The sequence below is a fragment of the Malurus melanocephalus genome, unplaced genomic scaffold (assembly GCF_030028575.1).
Source record: "Malurus melanocephalus ecotype Western Australia unplaced genomic scaffold, MMel_1.1 scaffold_55, whole genome shotgun sequence".
NCBI lineage: Eukaryota > Metazoa > Chordata > Aves > Passeriformes > Maluridae > Malurus > Malurus melanocephalus.
The window spans coordinates 1,085,933-1,105,479 of NW_026623287.1; the positions used below are offsets into that span (position 1 = coordinate 1,085,933).

The 19,547-nt window shown below is 39.0% G+C and overlaps 1 protein-coding gene across 1 annotated transcript in view; it reads right to left on the reverse strand.

Annotated features, from left to right (window-relative positions):
* CELF4 (CUGBP Elav-like family member 4) overlaps positions 1-19,547 on the reverse strand; it is a 687,912-nt gene that overhangs the window by 591,561 nt on the left and 76,804 nt on the right. Inside the window, exon 2 of the mRNA XM_057365600.1 lies at positions 5,010-5,092. Within this exon, the coding sequence (XP_057221583.1) occupies positions 5,010-5,092 (83 nt within the window). The remainder of the gene's footprint in view (positions 1-5,009; positions 5,093-19,547) is intronic.

Below are 19,547 nucleotides of genomic sequence, written 5' to 3' on the forward strand. Positions count from 1 at the left end.
TTTTTTTTTTTTTTTTCTTTCCAAGTCTGTTACCTCAAATCTGGTTTTATTCCTTTTCATCTTCATTTTTAACTTCAGAAAACAGACATGTTTCTCCCAAGGGAACAATTAAATGTGTTTTCTTTCAAAATCTAAAGGGCATGGTGAGCAGGCTGTGTGTTCAGCAGGCTACTTTAATCAATGGAACCCATCCAGCCTACCACTGCTGACCAAATTGCAATTTACATCAGTAGAGAAAACTTTTGAAATGGGAAGTTGTGGGAATATAATACCATTTCTGGCACAACACAGCATGAAGGGTGATATGTGGTTTAATGGTTTTCTAACAAGCTTTTGGAAAAAGATTTGAAACATTAAAAAAAAAGGCAATGAGACAGTAAAATTTCAAGGTCTACTTAAACAGTGAAATCAATGCTATCTGTGCAGGACCTCTGAAGTCCACATGACACTTATGTCTCATTTAAGCCTTTTTACAAGGATTTAAGAGAGGCCAGACCTCKCAAGGTACCCTCCCTCATCCCCATTGTGCTCAGGCATCTTTCCTCACATATGTACATATGAATTTATGTCAGGTAAGACTAGTAGTATAAAAAAAAAAAACAACCTTTTTGTTTAAAAAAAATCCCAAACAAATAAACTGAGGGCAACTGTAATTAGAGACCTTTTTTTTTGTTTCCTTAAAAATGGGTTTWATATGGGTTTTATGAGCTCACCTGTCTCCTAACGTTAAAGATGCATATTTTTGCATATGATGAATAAAACAGAATGCATTTTTTTTTCTAGATGGCAAGAAGAGACAAAGAATATCAGAACAGTTAGGGAGAAAACTAATTATGTTGCGCACTGAGAAATTTAGCATAGCAGTAGTACCACTGTCTCTTTCAAGACGAGTAGTTACAGCAAGAAGACCCAGCCTATTTTCCCAGACTGAATAAGCCCTGCAGATTGCTGAGGTTAACAGTTTTGTACATACTTAATTTCATAGTTATTCTTTGCAAATCTTACAGGAAGGTTTTAACATTATGCAAAGAGACAGTGCCTCCAACCAAGTGTACATGGGCTGTTCACTCCCGTTGCCTGAGAGAGCCACRGAGAACTAGAGGAAGAAAAATGCTGCTGTGCTTATCATACAAGAGCTCAGTTTATTTGTGCTATAAATAAAAGTAGATCTTGATAGCGTAATTACATTTCTCAGCATTATCCTTTGCCATTCACTTCAGAAAGAAAAAAGAAAGGGGAGAAAAAGTTCGSTTCACTATAATTTGTAATCAAAATGACTACACTTAAAACATAATTTTATTTCCCTGATTCCATTTCCTGTGGAGCTTTGTGGGGCAAATAGATAATATTATACAAAATCTGCAGGCAGATAATTCTCCATACGTTGCACTGTCATTGTCTAGATCACTTTCCTCTCCTTGCCTTGCTTTCCTCAAGACATGGGCTGTTGTTTTGATACTGCATTTTATTATTGAGGGATACATCAGCATCAGAAATACCAGGGGTGAATCAACTTTTGCTTTCTCTAGTTTCTCTCTCCTGCTCCCCCAAAATTACTCTTCCTTGCCTTAATTCACTTTTTATACTGCTAGGTTAAAAAAAAAAAAAAAAAAAAAAAAAAGGTGGTTTCCCACTATGAAGGATTAGCACAGATTATGGTGAACAGTGTTAATTATAGGTGAGGAAAAAGAATAGTGCATCTCTCCAATCTGTTCTTGATTTCCCCCGTGTCTGTCTGTCTGGTAATAAGCCTCCTTTAATCTGGCAGTCCCCTTGGTGAAATCAGCGCCATGGACAGCAATATTGATTGCTTCTGAGAAACCATCACAGCTGCTCAACCAAATTACCTTTGATATGTGACCTTTAATGTAATTACTGCAACATCAAAGCATTTCTATAAATTATTAAAGAACTAATATACTTCATCATCCAGCTACTCTATTATATGTAAAATAAACAATCACAAGTAAACACTAGAATTTGAATTGTCCAACAATCACAAAGTGCTCTTTACAGATACATGCACACTCTGCTWCATTAACCTTCCATCTCAGGCAAAACAATTCCAAACTCTCCAAAAGAGCCTAATTCATTCATTCAGAGGAAGAGAATCCACATGATAGTTTTATGTTTTACATTCCATTCTAGTTGCTTCAAAATATCTATCATGATTCCTTCCTACCCAAAAACAAAGTGCCATAAAGACTTTATTAATCAACACATACCTGCTTGGAAGTCTTTTGATTATTCCACAAGATGAGTTTATGTCCTACGTATAACACAGAAATATGTGAAACATATTTCTGTCACCTTACAAAGCACATCCAGAAAGTAATTACTGTAAAATATGTGCATGTAGCCACTCCACTAAAAACAAAGTGATACATAGCTGAGAGGCAAGGYATCTGAATCTGGACAAAACCTCCTCATGCCTCATCATTTCCATACATTAACATTCATGTGCATACTATTAAAAATTACTCAGTTCTGTGTTTCATAATAACAAAGAGCACAAACAGCAATATTGCAAGAGTGGGAAAATGTACAGTTTACTGGGGAATGGGAAAGAATGGCTCAATCAAGTACTATTTATTTTTTCCTACACCATGGCTGTTAATTGTTTTTGGTAACTTCTCAGTTGTGCTGCTTGTGTCACAGACAATGGAGTGCCAAGAGAAGATGTTATATATGTGTCATTTGTGAACTTATGTGAATAAGGACTTAGACCCCTGACCTTAAAACTGCTTCTTATTTTATGGTGATGAACTATGGTTGATATTTTTGGTGCATGTTATCAAGAACAGTCAGGTAAGACATAAATAATTCTCTGCTACTCAGATAGGAACCATAAAACAGTATCCAGGCATGATAGTTTATCAAGAGACAAGACTGGTTTCCTTAAATAAACTACAGTGACATCATTCAGAGGATGAGTTCAGAAACTTGGCAGAAAGCTGCATGCAGAGGGTTTGCTGGTGGAAAGTAAACCTTTATCCTGAGACAAATAGAAATGGAAATGAAAGGGAAGGGAAAATCAGAGTTCAGAACTTTAAGAAACCTGGCTGCTCTTTTAGAAAGAGGATTCATTGTTCCCAAATCAATCAGATCCTGATATGTCTCCTGAAAGCGCAAAAGGGGAAAAAAATAAAAAGCTTTCTAGAGCTAATGTGGCCAGTATGGAGTATTTGTAACAGAAATTTCACAAAACAAGGAAGAAATTGTTTCCCTCTAGTCYAGAATCAGTCAGTGCAGCATTTGAAGAAAGACTTGTCCCTAAAGCAAAAGCTAGTAGAATTTTGRCATTGTCCAAGACAACAGTTTTAAGAGTTTTGTGATTTGAAATCTCTAAAACAGAGATTGAGATTCAGAACTATGGATGTGTAAAGAATTTGGAAAAAAAAAAAAAAAATCCTTAATCATTACTTGCCCTCTCCAACTCTGGGTCCTGAATSTCACAGACCCACTGTCTTCTTGAAAATATTACTGTCATACAATTTCAGGATGGGATTTTTAACCTCAGAGAGAAGATAGAGTTCTATGTGCAAGTAAATGGTCTGACTCCTAATGAGAAGAGAAAACAACCTCTGTGGATATTCTGGAATTTCAATTAATCTCTTTTAAGYACACAACCTCCTATTCATCACACCTCTGGTTTTGATAAATACATATTTGATTTCAAGCATATTTTAGAAAATTTCAGTTAATATGTTACCTGAAACACCCTTATTCAACATATTCTCAGTTTTTGTACATCCAGAAAAGAGAGAAGAAAAAGGAAACATTGGAAGGGAGAGGGAGAAGAAAAACCCCCCACAAGACTGAAGTTACTTTCAATCTGCTGCTAAGGAGTTTCTGGAAAAAAAAAAAAATAATTCAGAGGGAGTTGTCAGCTGACAGAAATATTTTTAGGGAATGAAGTATGTATATATTTGCATAAGGTATGGCCTTTTAAGCAAAGATAGATGTAGATGAGCAAGTGCGTGGGCATCTCCATACTGGCAAGGTGGCTTAGAGATAGGTAAATAGAGCCAGGATGATGGAAACAAGCAGAGCAGAATCAACACTTTCCTCAGAACACAGAGCAAAGATGCGACTCAGGTCTGGTGGAAAGGTAGGTTATAGCTACACAGGAATCAATCATTCAACGACAGATAATTAAGACAGATTTTTGGATAGATTTCCTCTCAGTTTAGATGCAACCTGGAGCCCTCAGAAGCCCACTTTTGGTTACTCCATCACCGACTTGTGTCTCATTGAGAAACCAGCCCCATTCCAACCGCAGCAGTTCTTGGCTGCTCCCAATCCACGTACTCTGGCTGAATCTGAATAGTCTCTCCCTCTCCACCGGGTAACTGCTAAACTAGAAACCCATCCCAGCAGGGCAGGTCTTCCCCACATAATGCTGATTCTATTTTTAGTTCTGCTTGTGTTGTCTGAACCTTAGATCTTGCTCATGTGAATAATTTTCCTCATTATCTCGTGCGCGTCTTTCCTCTCTCTCTTTTCTCCTTGTCTCACCGCCTTTCCAATCTGCTACAGCTGCTTGAATACTAAAGTAACTGAGTCAAACCACTTTGTCATCAGGAATATGTTTTCATTCTGTGATAACTCAATAATGTGATCTGTTTCTTGATTTCTTGCTGCCAAACCTTGCTTCAAAGAAGAAAAATAGTAGGAGGAAGCACCTGGTGAGGACTTCTAACATTTCAGTATAATGGTCAGAATCCTAAAGCACTTCCTCAGCTGGTAGAACCCAGTCCACAACCAGCTGATTACTGTTTTCCTGACTCCCAGTAAGGGCAAAAAGCTTTTAGTGTTGTGCATGGAAACCGTTTGGGTGGGTTGGTGGTATCTTGATTTTATTAGCACAATGCAAATAGTGAATCATCCAAACAAACGGAGACTTTTTGCTTCCAAATCTGAGATGAGAACACCATATGAGGAAAATTTTAGGTAAAAAAAAAAAAAAAAAAAAAAAAAAAAAAGAAGAATTATCAGTCTGGACTCACCCCCGGCAGTGTCTTCTGTTCATGCAGTGCGCTCTGGGCCTTTAGAGCAGACTCCCTTTCGCAGTATGTTAGGAAGGCACAGCCTGAAAACAAAGAGAAAAACCTCAGTAACTATTTCAGAGAAGATCCTTCAGAAATTGAGACATAGAACAAACCACTTTCCTGTCATCATCCCATTCCCAGTAAATCAATCATAAAATTCTCTCCTTAGTATGTCAGTAGGAAGGAGTCAAGAAATGAAGCTATCATGGCTTCCTCTGAGCCCTGGTGGAAAGYGAGCAACAGTGTACCTGTGAGTGCTTATTTTTCCTTGAACACRTGCTGAAGTGTCAGACACAGAAGGCTGCACAGGATCAGGGATCTCTAAGGTTCCACACCATGGTGAGGTGGGGTATGAGATCCCACTCCTGCCCCAGCAGCAGCACTGAGAACAAACCCCTACTGACATATGCTGAAAGGTCTCATTTCCTTCTTTTGCACCAAGTACTTTATGTGAAGGGTATACAAGGACCTGGGACTTCCTGCTGCAGAGGAATACTTCTATTTAGCCTGACCTCTACCAAAAAGTAGTTGCTCTGTTTGCATCACACCAAGAAGCCACCACCCTTCACTGGCTACTGCCAGGACTCATTGGCTTCCAATCACCAACACAATCATGCCAAAGCCCACATAATCGCTCCAAAACATTCCTGATAAACAGATCATTTGAACTTCAGAGATACACCAAAGGGTTCTATCTTTGCTTCTTCCAAAATGTTGTTTTGTCAACTACAAAGGCTGAAGCCCTGTCAAGGTAGAGCCCTGCTCTGCCTTCTTTCCCCACTCTGTGCTCGTCTTCTGGGAAAACTGGTTGATGTTGCAATATCTTACTCCAGTTGTGTGTCTGATCTGATCAAATTATTCCTTCTTACTGCAGTATACTGAAAACCTGCCAGTTCCTGCAGCAAAAAAAAAAAAAAAAAAAAAAAAAGTGCTTGTTATGCAGAAGACATTTTCTCTGAAATTACTACAGAATGTCTCCAGCTCCTTGAAATGGAGGTATCACGTCTTTCAAGGTTCAGGCAGAATGTCCCTCAAACTGAGAGTGTCTTTCAAAAGCAGCACAGGTACAGAGAGAATACCAAAGAAACAAACAAGTCCCATAACCTCATCTTGACCCACCTCTCTCCAAGCATATATTAAATGTGTAACACGTGAGCTAAAAGTAAACTGTAAACTTTTTTTCAGCTTTAATTGCCACTGAAATTGCATTTTGCCCATGCAATATTCACTGTTTTTCCCAAACAGGTTCTTTGGATAATATTACTGAAGATATGCACTCTTTTATGTACTTTTACTAGATTACATATAGGAAAACAGGAGATTTTTTTTTCTATAAAGATACATTTTTTTCTCAAAGATAGTCTGTGGAATTCACCATACTCCTCTCACAATGAAGCTATGATATGCCATGAAAAAGAATAAAAAAGAACAACTTCTTCACTATGTTTTACCCTGTATTACTTTCTGGATGTCTTGTTACTTTCAGTTTATTCAAGCCAATCACGTTTATTATGCCTCAATAATTGAGACTCAGAAGCAGAAGGTGACAATCAAAACAGGAGGCTGAGCATCATCAAAAGTTTGTGTGCTTGGAATTATTTTGATTTGTTCCCCTCTAACTTTAAATGGATAAATTTTCAGTTAGTCTGTATCTACCAAAGAAAAGGAAGAAATCGTGGCAAACAGTTTACAGCTGGCAGGAGTAATGGATTGAAAAGGATCCTTAAAAGTCACCCATAGCCTGATAATCAAATGGGAAACTATGCTTAAATTTAATTTCAGTGCTAAATCACAGGCTGAGAGCTCTCTGTTTACTAGACACAATAAGAAAGTCTCCCTTTAGTAGCAGACGTGGAGCAGCTGATACAGTCTAATTAGGCACATCATAGCACACTGTTATAGAGATAAACTATGCAGTGTAAAGCTCTCATAATGATAGCTATATTTTTCTCCTCATTGTGATTGCCATGATGACAGTTCAGGGTAACAATGTCCTGCAGCTCCTACTGTACCACGACTGTAATTCAGACCGAGTGAGCTGGAGATGACTCCTCTCTGAAGGTGTAAATATTCTGACCAAGATCCCCACTAMGTGTGTGTGTGTGGAGGCAAATCCTCATCAGGGAGAAAACTCCATTAAGTCTTCTCCAAACTTATTGTCAAAAGTGGTAGACGTGCCAAAGTCCCCAAAACAGCACTTAGGATGCATCCAATTATCACTGATGCACCAAACACATATTAAGGACAAAAAAAAAAAAACTTTGAAATGAAAAAGAAACCTTCTCTCTCATACGATCAGACAAAAACCTCCTCCTGTTTTCCAGGGACAAAAAAAAAATGCTCTGTGGAAGTGTTTCTTTTTCCCTTTCCATTCATATATTATGCACAAAAATTACAATCTATCCCACACTTGTTGGCCAAAAAGTAATATCTTTATGAAAAATAATATCTCATTTATTTTAAGCAAGACTTGGTTGCTTAGAGACAGCAAGAAGTTCCATCCCAGCAGTGGCCAAATGAAATAAAATAGAGATTAATGTTCATGACAAGCCTCAAACCTGAACTTGAAAAGGACAGTTCATGGGGATTTTTTGTYTTCCCTTTACTTACAATAGGATTTCTTTGTAAGGTACATATACAGCATTAACACTAAAACAGTGTTTTTCAAAAGCATGGCCTCTTATAAAACAATATATCTCTATTATTTCACCCTGTAAGAATTTCTTTATTTCACCTCCTTATGCATCAGGATGAAAGACAATACTCATTCTTGCACACCCTGCCCACCTCCCTGAAACATCAAAATTGATCTGTGCTTCGTATTGTGATGTTTAATGGAATGACAGCTGTGAAACCTCTTTCAGGTGTCACTTTTCTTAGGCTACCTCTTTCAAAGTGCCTCCATGTGACCCCTCCAAAGGACTCTTCCTTSCTGGAGGATGCTGCTTAGAGAAGACAACACTGGACACTGCTTAACACCAGGGAATTAAGCACTTTAAAAAAACAAGTCTTGAAATAATGTCATATGGAGCAGCTACRCTGGCATTTTTGCAGGCAAAATGAAACGGTGGAAAAAAATTGTGTTTTGTTTTGGTTTGAATTTTTTTTTTTTCGTTTTTTCATTTTGATTTCCCAGATGGAACACAATTTTGGAACAATCAATTTTCCCTGCTGAACCTTATGATTGTGTACAGACCACTTATTTAATTGGAAAAAAAAAAWTTTCTTGATAACGAACTACTAAGTAGCTAAACTTAACTGCTCTCTTGCCATCAGCTGTTTGGTCTAGGAGTGAACATTTCCGGCTGAAAGTTTTCATATTCCAYTAAAAATCACTTGCACCATCCAGCCCCTTTGAATTGCCCATGTTCAGCAGTATAATGAACATTTCTCGCCACATCTCTTAAGTAAGGATGGTGTGAGGGCAATGCATTAYTTCTGTCACCTATTTCTATGGGTCGTAGTGACTGAGTCAGTACAATACTCAAGAATTATATCTGAATTTGAACAAAAATTCTAATTGACTAATTATTGATAATGAGGAACTCACTCCAAACTGTTCCCAATTTTAATTCCATTTCTCTCAAATATGCCATGCATTCCAGACATATGTCAGTCAGCTAAAAGATGCTTTATTTGGATTGTGTCTTTCCAGCTGTTCATTTGCTACCAGTGGGCAGCTTTTTGGGCAAGCATATAAACATCTGGAAACTCCTAACTGCCAATTAATTCTGAACYTATTGAACTACAATCTCTTGGAAGCATGAGGAGACATTAAGTTGTCTCCTGGGAAATAGGTTCGCTAAAGAAAAGGTGGGAAACAAAAACAAAAGCTTGAGATGGGGAAAAAATTACAAAAGCTCTATTCTAATTTAATCTCCAGAGATTTCAATAGTGTAAATAATAATTGTATGAGATACAGATGGATAATGATTGTGGTTACGGCAACTTCAGCTTCACAGTAAGTCTCCAGAAGATTTGGCAGAAGCTTGAGAGGCAAAACTGTCAGGAGACACTCTGTGAACAGAATAATTCCAAAAACCGAGAGCCAGTCACGCTGCCTGAGTTGAAGAAGRCAAAGGCAGGGACTGGGAGAATGGAGAACAACACACTTCAGTGGATTGGGTCTGGGACCATCTAAGGAATCTGAAGGTTCATAAGTCCATGGAACCTGGTCAGATGAATCCATGGGTCCAGAGGGAACTGGAAGGTGAAGTGGTCAAGCCACTGTCCATCATATTTGGGATGGGCAGAGCAGTGAAGTACTCACTGAATGGAAAAMRGRAAAAAATACCTATTTTTAAAAATAGAAACTAGAAAGACCCAGGGCTATATTGGGCAGGATCATGGAGCAGAGGCTCCTGGAAGCATGCTGAAGCACATGAAAAATAAGGATGTGTTTGGTGACAGTCAGCATGGCTTCACAAATGGCAAATTGTTCCTGATAAACTTTGTAGCCTTCTATAACAGGGTTGCAGCCCTGGTGGAAAAGGGAAAAGCAACTGACACCATACACCTGGATTTGTGTAAAGCATTTAGCATTGTGTCACACAACATCCTTGTCTCWAAARTGGAGAAAAATGGATCTTAGGGATGAACCAGGGGGATTGGCTGGATGGCCACATGTGAAGGGCTGCTGCCTACGGCCCCATGTCCACATGGAGACCAGTGACAAGCAGTGCYCCTGYTCCTCAGGGTCTGCTATTTGGATTRGTGCTGTTTAACATTAACRTTGCTGACAACAYGGRTTTGAGTGAACCTTCAGCATGTTTRTGGACAAGAAATTTGKTTTGTGGCRCAGTYGACACCCTGGAGGGAAGGGATGCCATCCAAAGTGATCTTGGCAGGCTTGTGAGGATSCCATGCAAATATGGTGAAGTTCAACAAGACCAAGTGCAAAGTCTTTTACCCATTTTGGGACAAACCTAAGCACAAACACAGATTGGGCAGAGAATGCTTTCAAAGAGAAGCCCTGCTGAGAAGGACTTGGGAATGTTGTTTGATGCTGGCAATGAGTGCTGACCACCCAGAAAGCTGACCATGTCCTGGGCYGCATCAAAGGAGCTGTGCCAGCAGGCTGAGTCCAATCTTGTGAGAGCCCTTGAATTACAGTTTTCATCTCTGGAGTCTTGAACACAAGAAGGACACAGAACTGTTGGAAAAAGTCCATAAAGACCAGAGGGCCTGGAGCACCTCTCTTGTGAAGACAAGTTGAGAGAGTTGAGCTTGTTCAGCTCAGAGAAAAGAAAGCTCTGGGGATATCTTACCCGAGGAGCTACAAGAGAGTTGGARAGGGATTTTAACAAGGCTGTGTATGGAACAAGGGGGAAGATGGTTTAAAACTTGAAGAGGGTAGGTTTGGCTCAGACATTAGGAAGAAATTTATTACTCTGAAGRTGATGAGGCACTYGAASAAATTGCCCAAAGAAGTTGTGGAYGTTTCATCCCTGGAAATGTTCAARGCCAGGTTGGGTGAGGTTTGGTGTGYTGTMTAGTGGAAGGTGTCCCTGCCCATGATTTTAACCATAATCCATTGCCTTTCTTGGAAGAATCCTTGTGTCAGGKGCTGACCTCAGCCACAATAACCCAGAGCAGTTAGGATAACCCTAGGCATTGAGAAGGTTGGCTCGAGTGATCTACTCCAATTTCTGATTCACAAACTTCTGTGTCTATAGCGTATGCACTCAACCAGTTATCACAGCTCAGCTGACAGGTGATAACTTCTGAAACTACAGCCCTTCCAATACTTGTGAGTGTAACTAAAATCAGAATCATTGCCCAAAAAAAGATAAAACTTTCACAAGGCTGTCAGGTTTTTGTTGGTTTTTCTTCTTTGAGTCAAATACCTTCTTGCATTTAGTTACAAATACATTAGTTAACTTGAACAGTGAGGGTTTCCTAAAATGGCCTTCTTGTGTGGTTTTCTGTTAGAATCCTGCAGAGCACACAGACTAATGAACAAGATGGTGTTCTGTAGAACAGAAGGAGGATCTTGGATCAGCTCATGGTGYCTACTACTGTAGGACCTCTTCCCCAACCATCTTTAATGTACCTCACACCCTATAACCCCAAAGCAGAGAAACCAAGGGCTTTRCTCCACCAGACCACTATGGGCTTTCATAAAGCCAACTCCAATCCAAGCACAACTCTACAAGACCTTCATGCTTTATACTGAAAATGGAGGAGTCTGCTAATGCTGCATGCCTTGAGTCACTGGCTAGTGGTCATGCCCCAACGTAAGAAGAGCCAAAGTCTTCTAGAGGAGCTGGTTTGAGAGCAAAAAGTTTGCATCTCTGCAAAAAAATGAGAGCTCACAACTGATGACAGGTCTGAGCACCTCATTTAGTGATGCCTCTGTCTCTCTGTGCCCTAATTATCTTTGAAAAAATTAGACCCAGATATGCATGTTATCTGTGGTGGGCCTGAGGTTTGGTCCCTATTTTCCAGACTCTAGGTTTATATTTTAACAGGGCTCCTTCTCTGAAAATAAAAAAGTTCATCGCTTCATAATTCACAGATCTSTTATATAGAGAAAGATCATGATACTTAAAGAAACTTCTGCCTTAAAATCAACATCTCAGGTTCCGTCTCCCAGCTAGGATTTCAAAGTGAAAAAGAAATCTTTTTTCGCTTTAACTCTCCTAGCTCTACATGTCTGGTTTTGAAACAATTCTCATTTGCTCTGTCTACAGTGGACTGCCCAAGGTTTAATCACTTGAGGGTTTCAGAGATTGAGCTGAATTTTCTTGAGGGAGACACAATCAATAAAGACTTTTGGAACTGGAAATGTTTTATCCAATTTCTTCATCTGTTTCTCTCTCAGTGATTAACTACCTTCTGACAAAACTTAACATCTTTGCTGGTAAAGAACATTCACTTGGCTAGAACTTTCTTTTTCTCCAYCTCCCCTGCTGCACAACAACTGAACACTAACTGTTTAGAGAAAAAGATAGGAATAAAAATCTTCCCAGATATCAGCTTCCCTGTCAATTATATTGCAAGGCAGATTAACATCCGAAATGCCCTGCTGTGTGGAATGCTAATTTTCTTTTTCCTCTTATGCTATTTTCCATTAACTATTATGATGCTGTAATATTCCTGCTATAGATAACTTGATAGGGTTCTGTGTGTTAAAARCATACAGAATACCCACTCATACACACTCATGAACCACTATTAAAAAACAAATTAAGAGGCCAACTCTGCAAATGCAGAAATTAACCATATTTACAGAATATTAGCTCACTTAAAATACATTTACGATAGTTCAAAATGAGACAGTGATATACACAGTCCAAATCAGAGTCAGTCCTCAGCCAAAGCAGTGTTTAATTGTATTTAACAGTGTCCAGGCAAACAGCAGAGACTTCAGCWACTCTTGGTGTGCACAAACCTTTCAACAGAACAATGGTTTCATCCTGATKTTTCATAACAAGTAGGTTTTTAATGAAAACATCAGTTTCTAAAAGTCAGAATTTCTCATAGAAATTTTCAACTAAGTAGTTCACCAAGTTTTTCAGCCCCTTGATACCATTTCTGACAAGAGCTTACAGCAAGAGTAATTTATTTTGGGACAGCCAGTAGTCTGGGCTCTAATCTAATAAGTAGATCAGGAAAACAGGGTCTTGAATGCAGAGCTTTGACCCAGGAGGGCACACARTCACTGGCAGACCCCCAAGGCTTCATGTCTATTTTTTAAGTAACACCACAGCTACCTTGCCTCCACACCACTGCAAAACTGGAAAGCTTTTGATCTGCCAAACTTTCTTCCCCAGGATGAGGGAACAGTCTGTGGCTCTGATTCACACATTGATGGGTTTTTCCTGGAGTCTTGAAAGTTCCTTGCAAAGTTGCTTTGAGCAATCCTTTGCTGACTGGTAGACTCAAAATAAGGTGCAGCACGGACCATTGATTTGACATACCAGCTACCAGGTCCTGTTCTCTAACAACTGCCAGCATTTCAGCTTTAAATTGCATCCTGAAACTTCTGAGATAATTTTGATCATCCCAGTCCAAGTCAACAGAAGACTCCCTGCTCAGGTTTCTGCAATTCTAACTATCCAGAACATTTTCTGCCCAGAACAGGTGTCTAATTTCCATACACACAAGAAATGGTCAATGAATAGACTCCCCATTAAAGAAATCAGAATGTAGATTACTGGTTAAGAGAGCTGTCTACCATACAGAGTACTGGTATGCCTAATAAGGCCTGCAAATATTTAATGCTTCAAGTTACAGTAGTAAACTTATTTTCAAGCAGACCAGCCTCACTTCAGTTTCTCATTTTTTGCTCAGCACCTGTGGACCCCACGTTGTAAGGAGAGGTGTATGCCTCCAGACATTCATTTTGATTTTAAAATATAAAAAGACAGACATWAAAGTGAAAATAATAATCAAGTGTTTTTCTGTACCAAGAAACAATGTTCCCAGTATTTCAGATCTCTGTCACCGGTGAGAAAGTAATGAACAAACTCTAGAYAACACTCAGGTGAGAATGAGAATAAGTAGGTCCCAACTTCTGGTCCATAAGGATGCATCAAGTTTGAGTTAAAATCCTGATCACCTCTAAGCTTGACTCACTTCAACCTACCTATTACTTTAAAGAAAAATCCAACATAATTATTTTGCCCATTTTACACTGCAGCCTTGGCGCAAAAAAAAAAAAAAAAAAAAAAAAAAAAAGCTTGACATCTTCATGATTTCTTGTTTGCAGTGTGGTGGTATAGAAAACAAATACAGAAGTTGGGGTTTTCTTGTGTCTTGTGACTCACCAGTGAAAGTCAGGAATAAAACTGGAAACAATGCTGCTKTTGAAGCAGTCCTACTTACATTCAGAATGTCATGGGTTAAACCTCCTTAGAGTACATGCATTAATTAGACTCTGTACCTGCTGTTCTGGGTCCTGCCTTTTGAGTTCTTTCTATTGTTAGCAGCATATGAATAACTCAGTGGATTTTCTAAAACATTTAGCTGTTTCAGAAACTTTTCCTCTTCTTCATTTTATTTTGATTTTTGGATTCACTTCTTTTGGGGAGACTTCTTCAAGAAAGCTCAGCTATTCTCCAGAGGTTATGCTCCTCTTAAACAACAATCACTTTGAATGTCTTGAATCTTAGCAAAATAAAGCTAAAGCAAAACCATCTCCAAGCTAATTAGACTGCTCTGCTACTTACAGTTTTGTCCAAGCCTTTCTTTTCTGCATCTATATAGACTGGGTTTGGATTGTTTTTTTTCTTTTGTTTTTTGTTTCTTTTACTGCTCATTATCTTTCACAAGGGTGAGGAACAGACATTTCTTGGAAAATAACCTCGACTCTGTGTGCAGGAAATGTGTTTGTATTTTTGCATAAGGAAAGTTGGTATTTTCACCCTTAAAGAAAAGTGTCAGGGCCATGCAGCAAACATCGTGTTGATARCATCATCAAATGATTAGTTATTTATGCTTTTGTCTCAGAAACATGTAAGTAGCTTGTTCTAAATATGGACTCGTATGCTCTCTAAACAACCTCAGATTCTTTATTCTCTCAGACAGGGCACAAGTGTCAATACAGATTTCTGACATTTCTAGCTCAAGGTTGAAAGCAAAAGGCACTAAAACAACTGAGGAAAAGACCTATTGTTAGACAACTCCTAGCCCATTCAGAAACAAACTATARTAATTATCTCTCTAGAGTTATTGCTCTTACCAAGTTTGTCAGCCCACATTTTTCTGATTCAGGAAATTGAGATTCAAAATGGAACCTTAAAACACTTCTCAAAATCAATTTTCTTACTCGYAGTTACGGAGTTTTTCTCCGTACCATGTATGTAAACAGGACAGCAGTAGAATCTGTTTGCTAAATTCCACAAGGTTTTGTTAAGTTTGAATCCAGGGAAATGCATCCAAAGCCACCTTAGGATTTTTATGTTACAAAAGCAAATCCAAACTYACAAAGAATGTGTTTCCTGATTCCAGCTGATACAGAAATGAAAATCTTTAAGCAGCAGCTGCTCCCACAAGATGATCACCCTGAGACTAGAAGTCTCCAGAAACTTGTAAGAGTCACAATATGAGCCAGAGAAAACTTTACAATACCAGCTGGCTTCATGAGATTCCTGGAGACAAATTTCAGCTGTCAGAACAATTAACATCCAAGCTCCCATAACCAGATGCTGTTTTCCATATGTTTTGACTTTTAATAGCTTCTTCTACMCTCTAAGAGATGTTGGGAGCAAATAAGTATTGTCTCTTATCACCTATTTCTTTCCCCTTATCCTTCTTTCTCAATTTGGCTTGTTCTTTAAGTATAGGTAGCAGAATGGGATGAAGCAGGATCAAGTTCTTCTGCAAGATTCCAGGTCTGCTTCTTGACCAGCAGACCTCTGCCTGCCGAGGGCTGAGAACCATGAGGCATCCTCTGTGTGTGGGCATGAGAAAGCGAGGTGGAATGAGGAGCTCTGGGAAAGAGAGCAAGAGAAAGGTGGAAAGGGCATCTAAAAGGCATCTATCAATCAGTTATAACACAAAGGAAGCGAGGTTTGTCAAAGGAATGAGGGCCTCCACGTCTTCTCTGGCAGAAAACTCTGTGCTGAGGCATCATTGCATGGTACAAACTTCCTTTAAGATCTCGGCTCATGGATAACTTACTCAGGAACTAGATGAGGCAAGCAGAGGCTGAAAGAAAATTTTGCCACCTCTCCAAAGCTGCACAAAGAGCTTGTAGTAAAGGTAAAACTTGAACCAAAAATCTCCCAAGACTCTGCCTGGACAGATGAACACCTATCAGTCTGTTTTTCTTGAATACAGACACATTACTTGTGTGTACATTATTTGTGAGTACAAACTCGCAAATGCATTACACCCCTAAATTATTTCAAAAAAGCAAACTGGGAAAAYATTGTCCATTGTAACCAGGTGCATTTTCTCATCCAGTGCTGTGGGACTAAGTTCCTGGGTAACCCATGTGAATTTAAGCTTAAAACTTCAGGTTTTTACGAAAGGTATAAGGATGAATCTTTGAAGTGAAAAAGAAACAGTGAATTTAATTAAAACAAGATCTGTGCAATTTACAAAGCTTCAGTGCACTGGGTTTAAAAAGGGCTCTTGTCAGGCTGAAGTAAAGGAGGTACAATTTCCTGACATGTACAGAACAGAAGGAAAAGTGTGCAGTAATCAACTACTAGAGAGATATTTTGATCACATTTTTTGTTGATCAACTTAAAAATTAGTGAATGCTGAGTATATAGTAAATTGTTTCAGTGAAACACTTGAAACAGCTTATAGCAGAAATTTTTGCTTTGAGAACTGAGCTCTTATTAGATGATGAACAGTGTAGACCACAAAACACTGAAGGCTGGCAGGAGGAACGTGCATGATAAATGTCAGTTGTAGAAGAACTATCTAGCAAAGCAGAAGTTCTGATATTAAATTTAAACAGCACAGCAAAGAAGATTTCACACATCAAGAGAAAYGGAGAATAAGTTGCAACAGACCCTGGAGGGTGCTGAGCACCTTAACAGTGTGGTCAGTCACCTGAATCCCTGCTGGGGAGGATTAGCCATGCCTAGAACCTTGCATGATTCAGCTCCTGAAATACAGGTAAAGAGCAGCCACAGAGGCAAATGCKCAACAGGACAAACGGAGCTGAAAGGCAATAATGTCAAAAGACATTTTCAGATGACAGTGGACAGTATCACAGGCAATAGTGTGTAYGTCTCTTCCAGATCAAAGACACCTCCTTCCTTTGGTGTCAATAGAAAACCCACATCTAAAATGATCCAGTCAGCTCCAATCACCTAAAAGTGCTCAGAAACACATGGAAGGGGAAAAAATGGAAAAAGAAAGATGAATTTCAGAGATGAGTAATAGAAGTTCCTAATAGATTGGGAGGACTGACTTATGAGAGAAGATTAACTAAATATGTATAACTTGGGTAAATGATGACTCAGGGGGATAGATGATAACTGGCTGCAAGWGTTGAAGGTATAAGCACAGTGATCAGAAAAAAGCTTTTCAGGGTGATASCAGGAAACCATAATTGGGGGTAACAACAGGAAATCCAACACCAGAACATTTAGCCTGAGCTTTAGGAATGCTTCCTAATTGTTTGGAATATTGTTGTTTGTTCCTCCCAYACAGCCTCAAAGTGGCTTTTGTATCTAAACAACCTGTTAGCTGGGAATGTATTTAATTTAATTTTTATTGGCTTATCTTATCTGCATGAGGGTAGTGCACAGCCTAAGGTTTCCAGATCCCCAAGTTCAGGGGCAATAGTGGAGGAATCTCTTAAACATGACTGAGGGATACCCATATCCATGTGTGTTGGGAGSAGAGATGGAGAAAAGGCAGGGAGGCAAAAGGCAGAAGAATAAAATCAACATGGAAGGGCAGAGGGTGCCTCTCAGTGCAAACTTTTAGCTCGGTAATTTTCCAGCACCTTTGCTTGTCACTGTTCCATCTGACTGTTCTGCAAGGTTTTTGTCTCCTCATTCTGCTGAGAGGCATAAGGAGAGAGAAATTCTTGCAGCCCTGGAACAGAATCACCACCGCAGAATCTTATGCCATTTAGGACAATTGCAAGCTATAAGATGGAAGTTTATGACCCTACAGAAGGTAAAAGTAAACATTACTAACTGTCTCTCCCAGCCATTAGAGCAAATCAGTCCTTCATGGAACTTTTATTACTTAAGTGACTTGAAACCATAAACAAAAGCTAATACTGATCCAAGAGCAAATGCATTCAAAGGGCCTCCATTTTCCMCCCTCTCCCTATTTCTGACTTTAATGACTCTATCCAAAAGTTTAACACACTGTCTAACCCAAGAAAAAGCCCATTTTTTAAGAAAACAGTTTCAATAGCCTTTCTTGGTAAAAAGAAATCAGAATGCCAACGGACTGTGATAAAATTTGCATTAAAACACAATTCCATCCATGGTCAGCTGGGCAATTGCCAATAATTTTCAAGGGGCTGGACAGAGCTGAGCAGCCAGCCAGACACCAAGTTTTTCTGAGTGGTATAATTGTTTTTATTTTGTAAAGATCAGTTTCAGGGAAAAATACTGAGAATGAATCTAACACACACACACAGACAGAAGCTATTATATTTTTTTTTTTAAATAAAAGTTTAATATGACATCTTTCTTGGTATTTATTTTGCCACTGATTTAATATAGATTGAGAAGTTCTGAGCCATAAATGAACAGAAAGGAATATCTGTACCTACACAGTACCAGCAAATAGTTCCCAGTGGGGAAGTATTCAGACTGTAGAGCTGTCTCCTCAAAAGAGACTGTTGGAAGCCATTTTGACCAAGACTTTAAAAGATGGATGAAAGAAACTTTCTAGGCTACCTCATGAGTACAATGACCTACCAAAACTTTCCCTATTACCAGTCAATGAATCAGTGGATAGTGGATGCCTGAAAGCAGACACACATCAAAGTTGTGGTTGCATTTTACTTTTTCTTTTTTTCTTACAGGAGAGCTAAAAATAGTGAGCCAGCTGCTGAGCATCTCTGGGAGGATAAAACTCACTGGAGAATCCCTGCTGATGTCAGAAAGCAGGAGAGTAGAGTTTAATGAGTTTAAAAATCCCAAACAACAACTGCTGTTGACTTCAAAAGTAGTGGACTGGAGCATTACATAAGGATGATGGTACCTGACCAAAGCCCACCTCATACAATATCCTCTCACCAAGTGGCCAGAAGCAGATGCCCTGAAAGGAGTACAAGGAGAGGATGTGCATCGTGCATCCTGTGGGTATTCTTCTCAGATTTCAGCCTTGTGGCTCAGGGAATGATGGTCCAAATGTGATCTCTGCATATTCAATAATCACTTGATGAAACCAAATCTCTCATCTGCCACAGCCATTTGCTATGTTTTATTATTTCCATTTATGCTTTTTTTTTTTTTTTTCTTTTCCTTGTAGACTTAAGGGTGCTTGTTTGTTTGCTTTGTGGGTTTTCTCATGATTTACAATGAGTAAGTTTTTCAGGAAAAGCAGTAGACCCCTGCCCAGTAAATTTCAGTCTAAAAAACATTCATTATAAGAGCCTGCTTCCAGAACCACTTCTAACCTGTTTTTATGAAGCAGTCCAAAAGGTGAATCAAGAGCTTTAAAAATGCCCTACAGGGCTCCCAGTATCTTACCAACTCATTTGCAGACACAAGTATTCAAGATCTGAATRCAGCACCTGGTAGAAACTTTGTATTGAAGCATTTCTCAAATATTTTGGTTCCTGTAAAACAACATTGCTCAACAGGGAACTAATTTATCACAGAATTTCTTCTCTAATCTACCTCTGCTGATAAACCAAATTTCTCATGATAATACCTTCTGAATGATAATGGGATAATACCCACAGGAATGTTGAATCTGACACCTAGAAAAAAAGGAAAGCTTACATACATTCCCCTGACCCCTTCCCCACCCTCCCCTGGCCAAGGACTGTAAAATCTCTGCAAAGTCCTTATGTTTTTAAAAGAGAAAATAAAAGATTTTGAGGTTTTGGATTTTGTG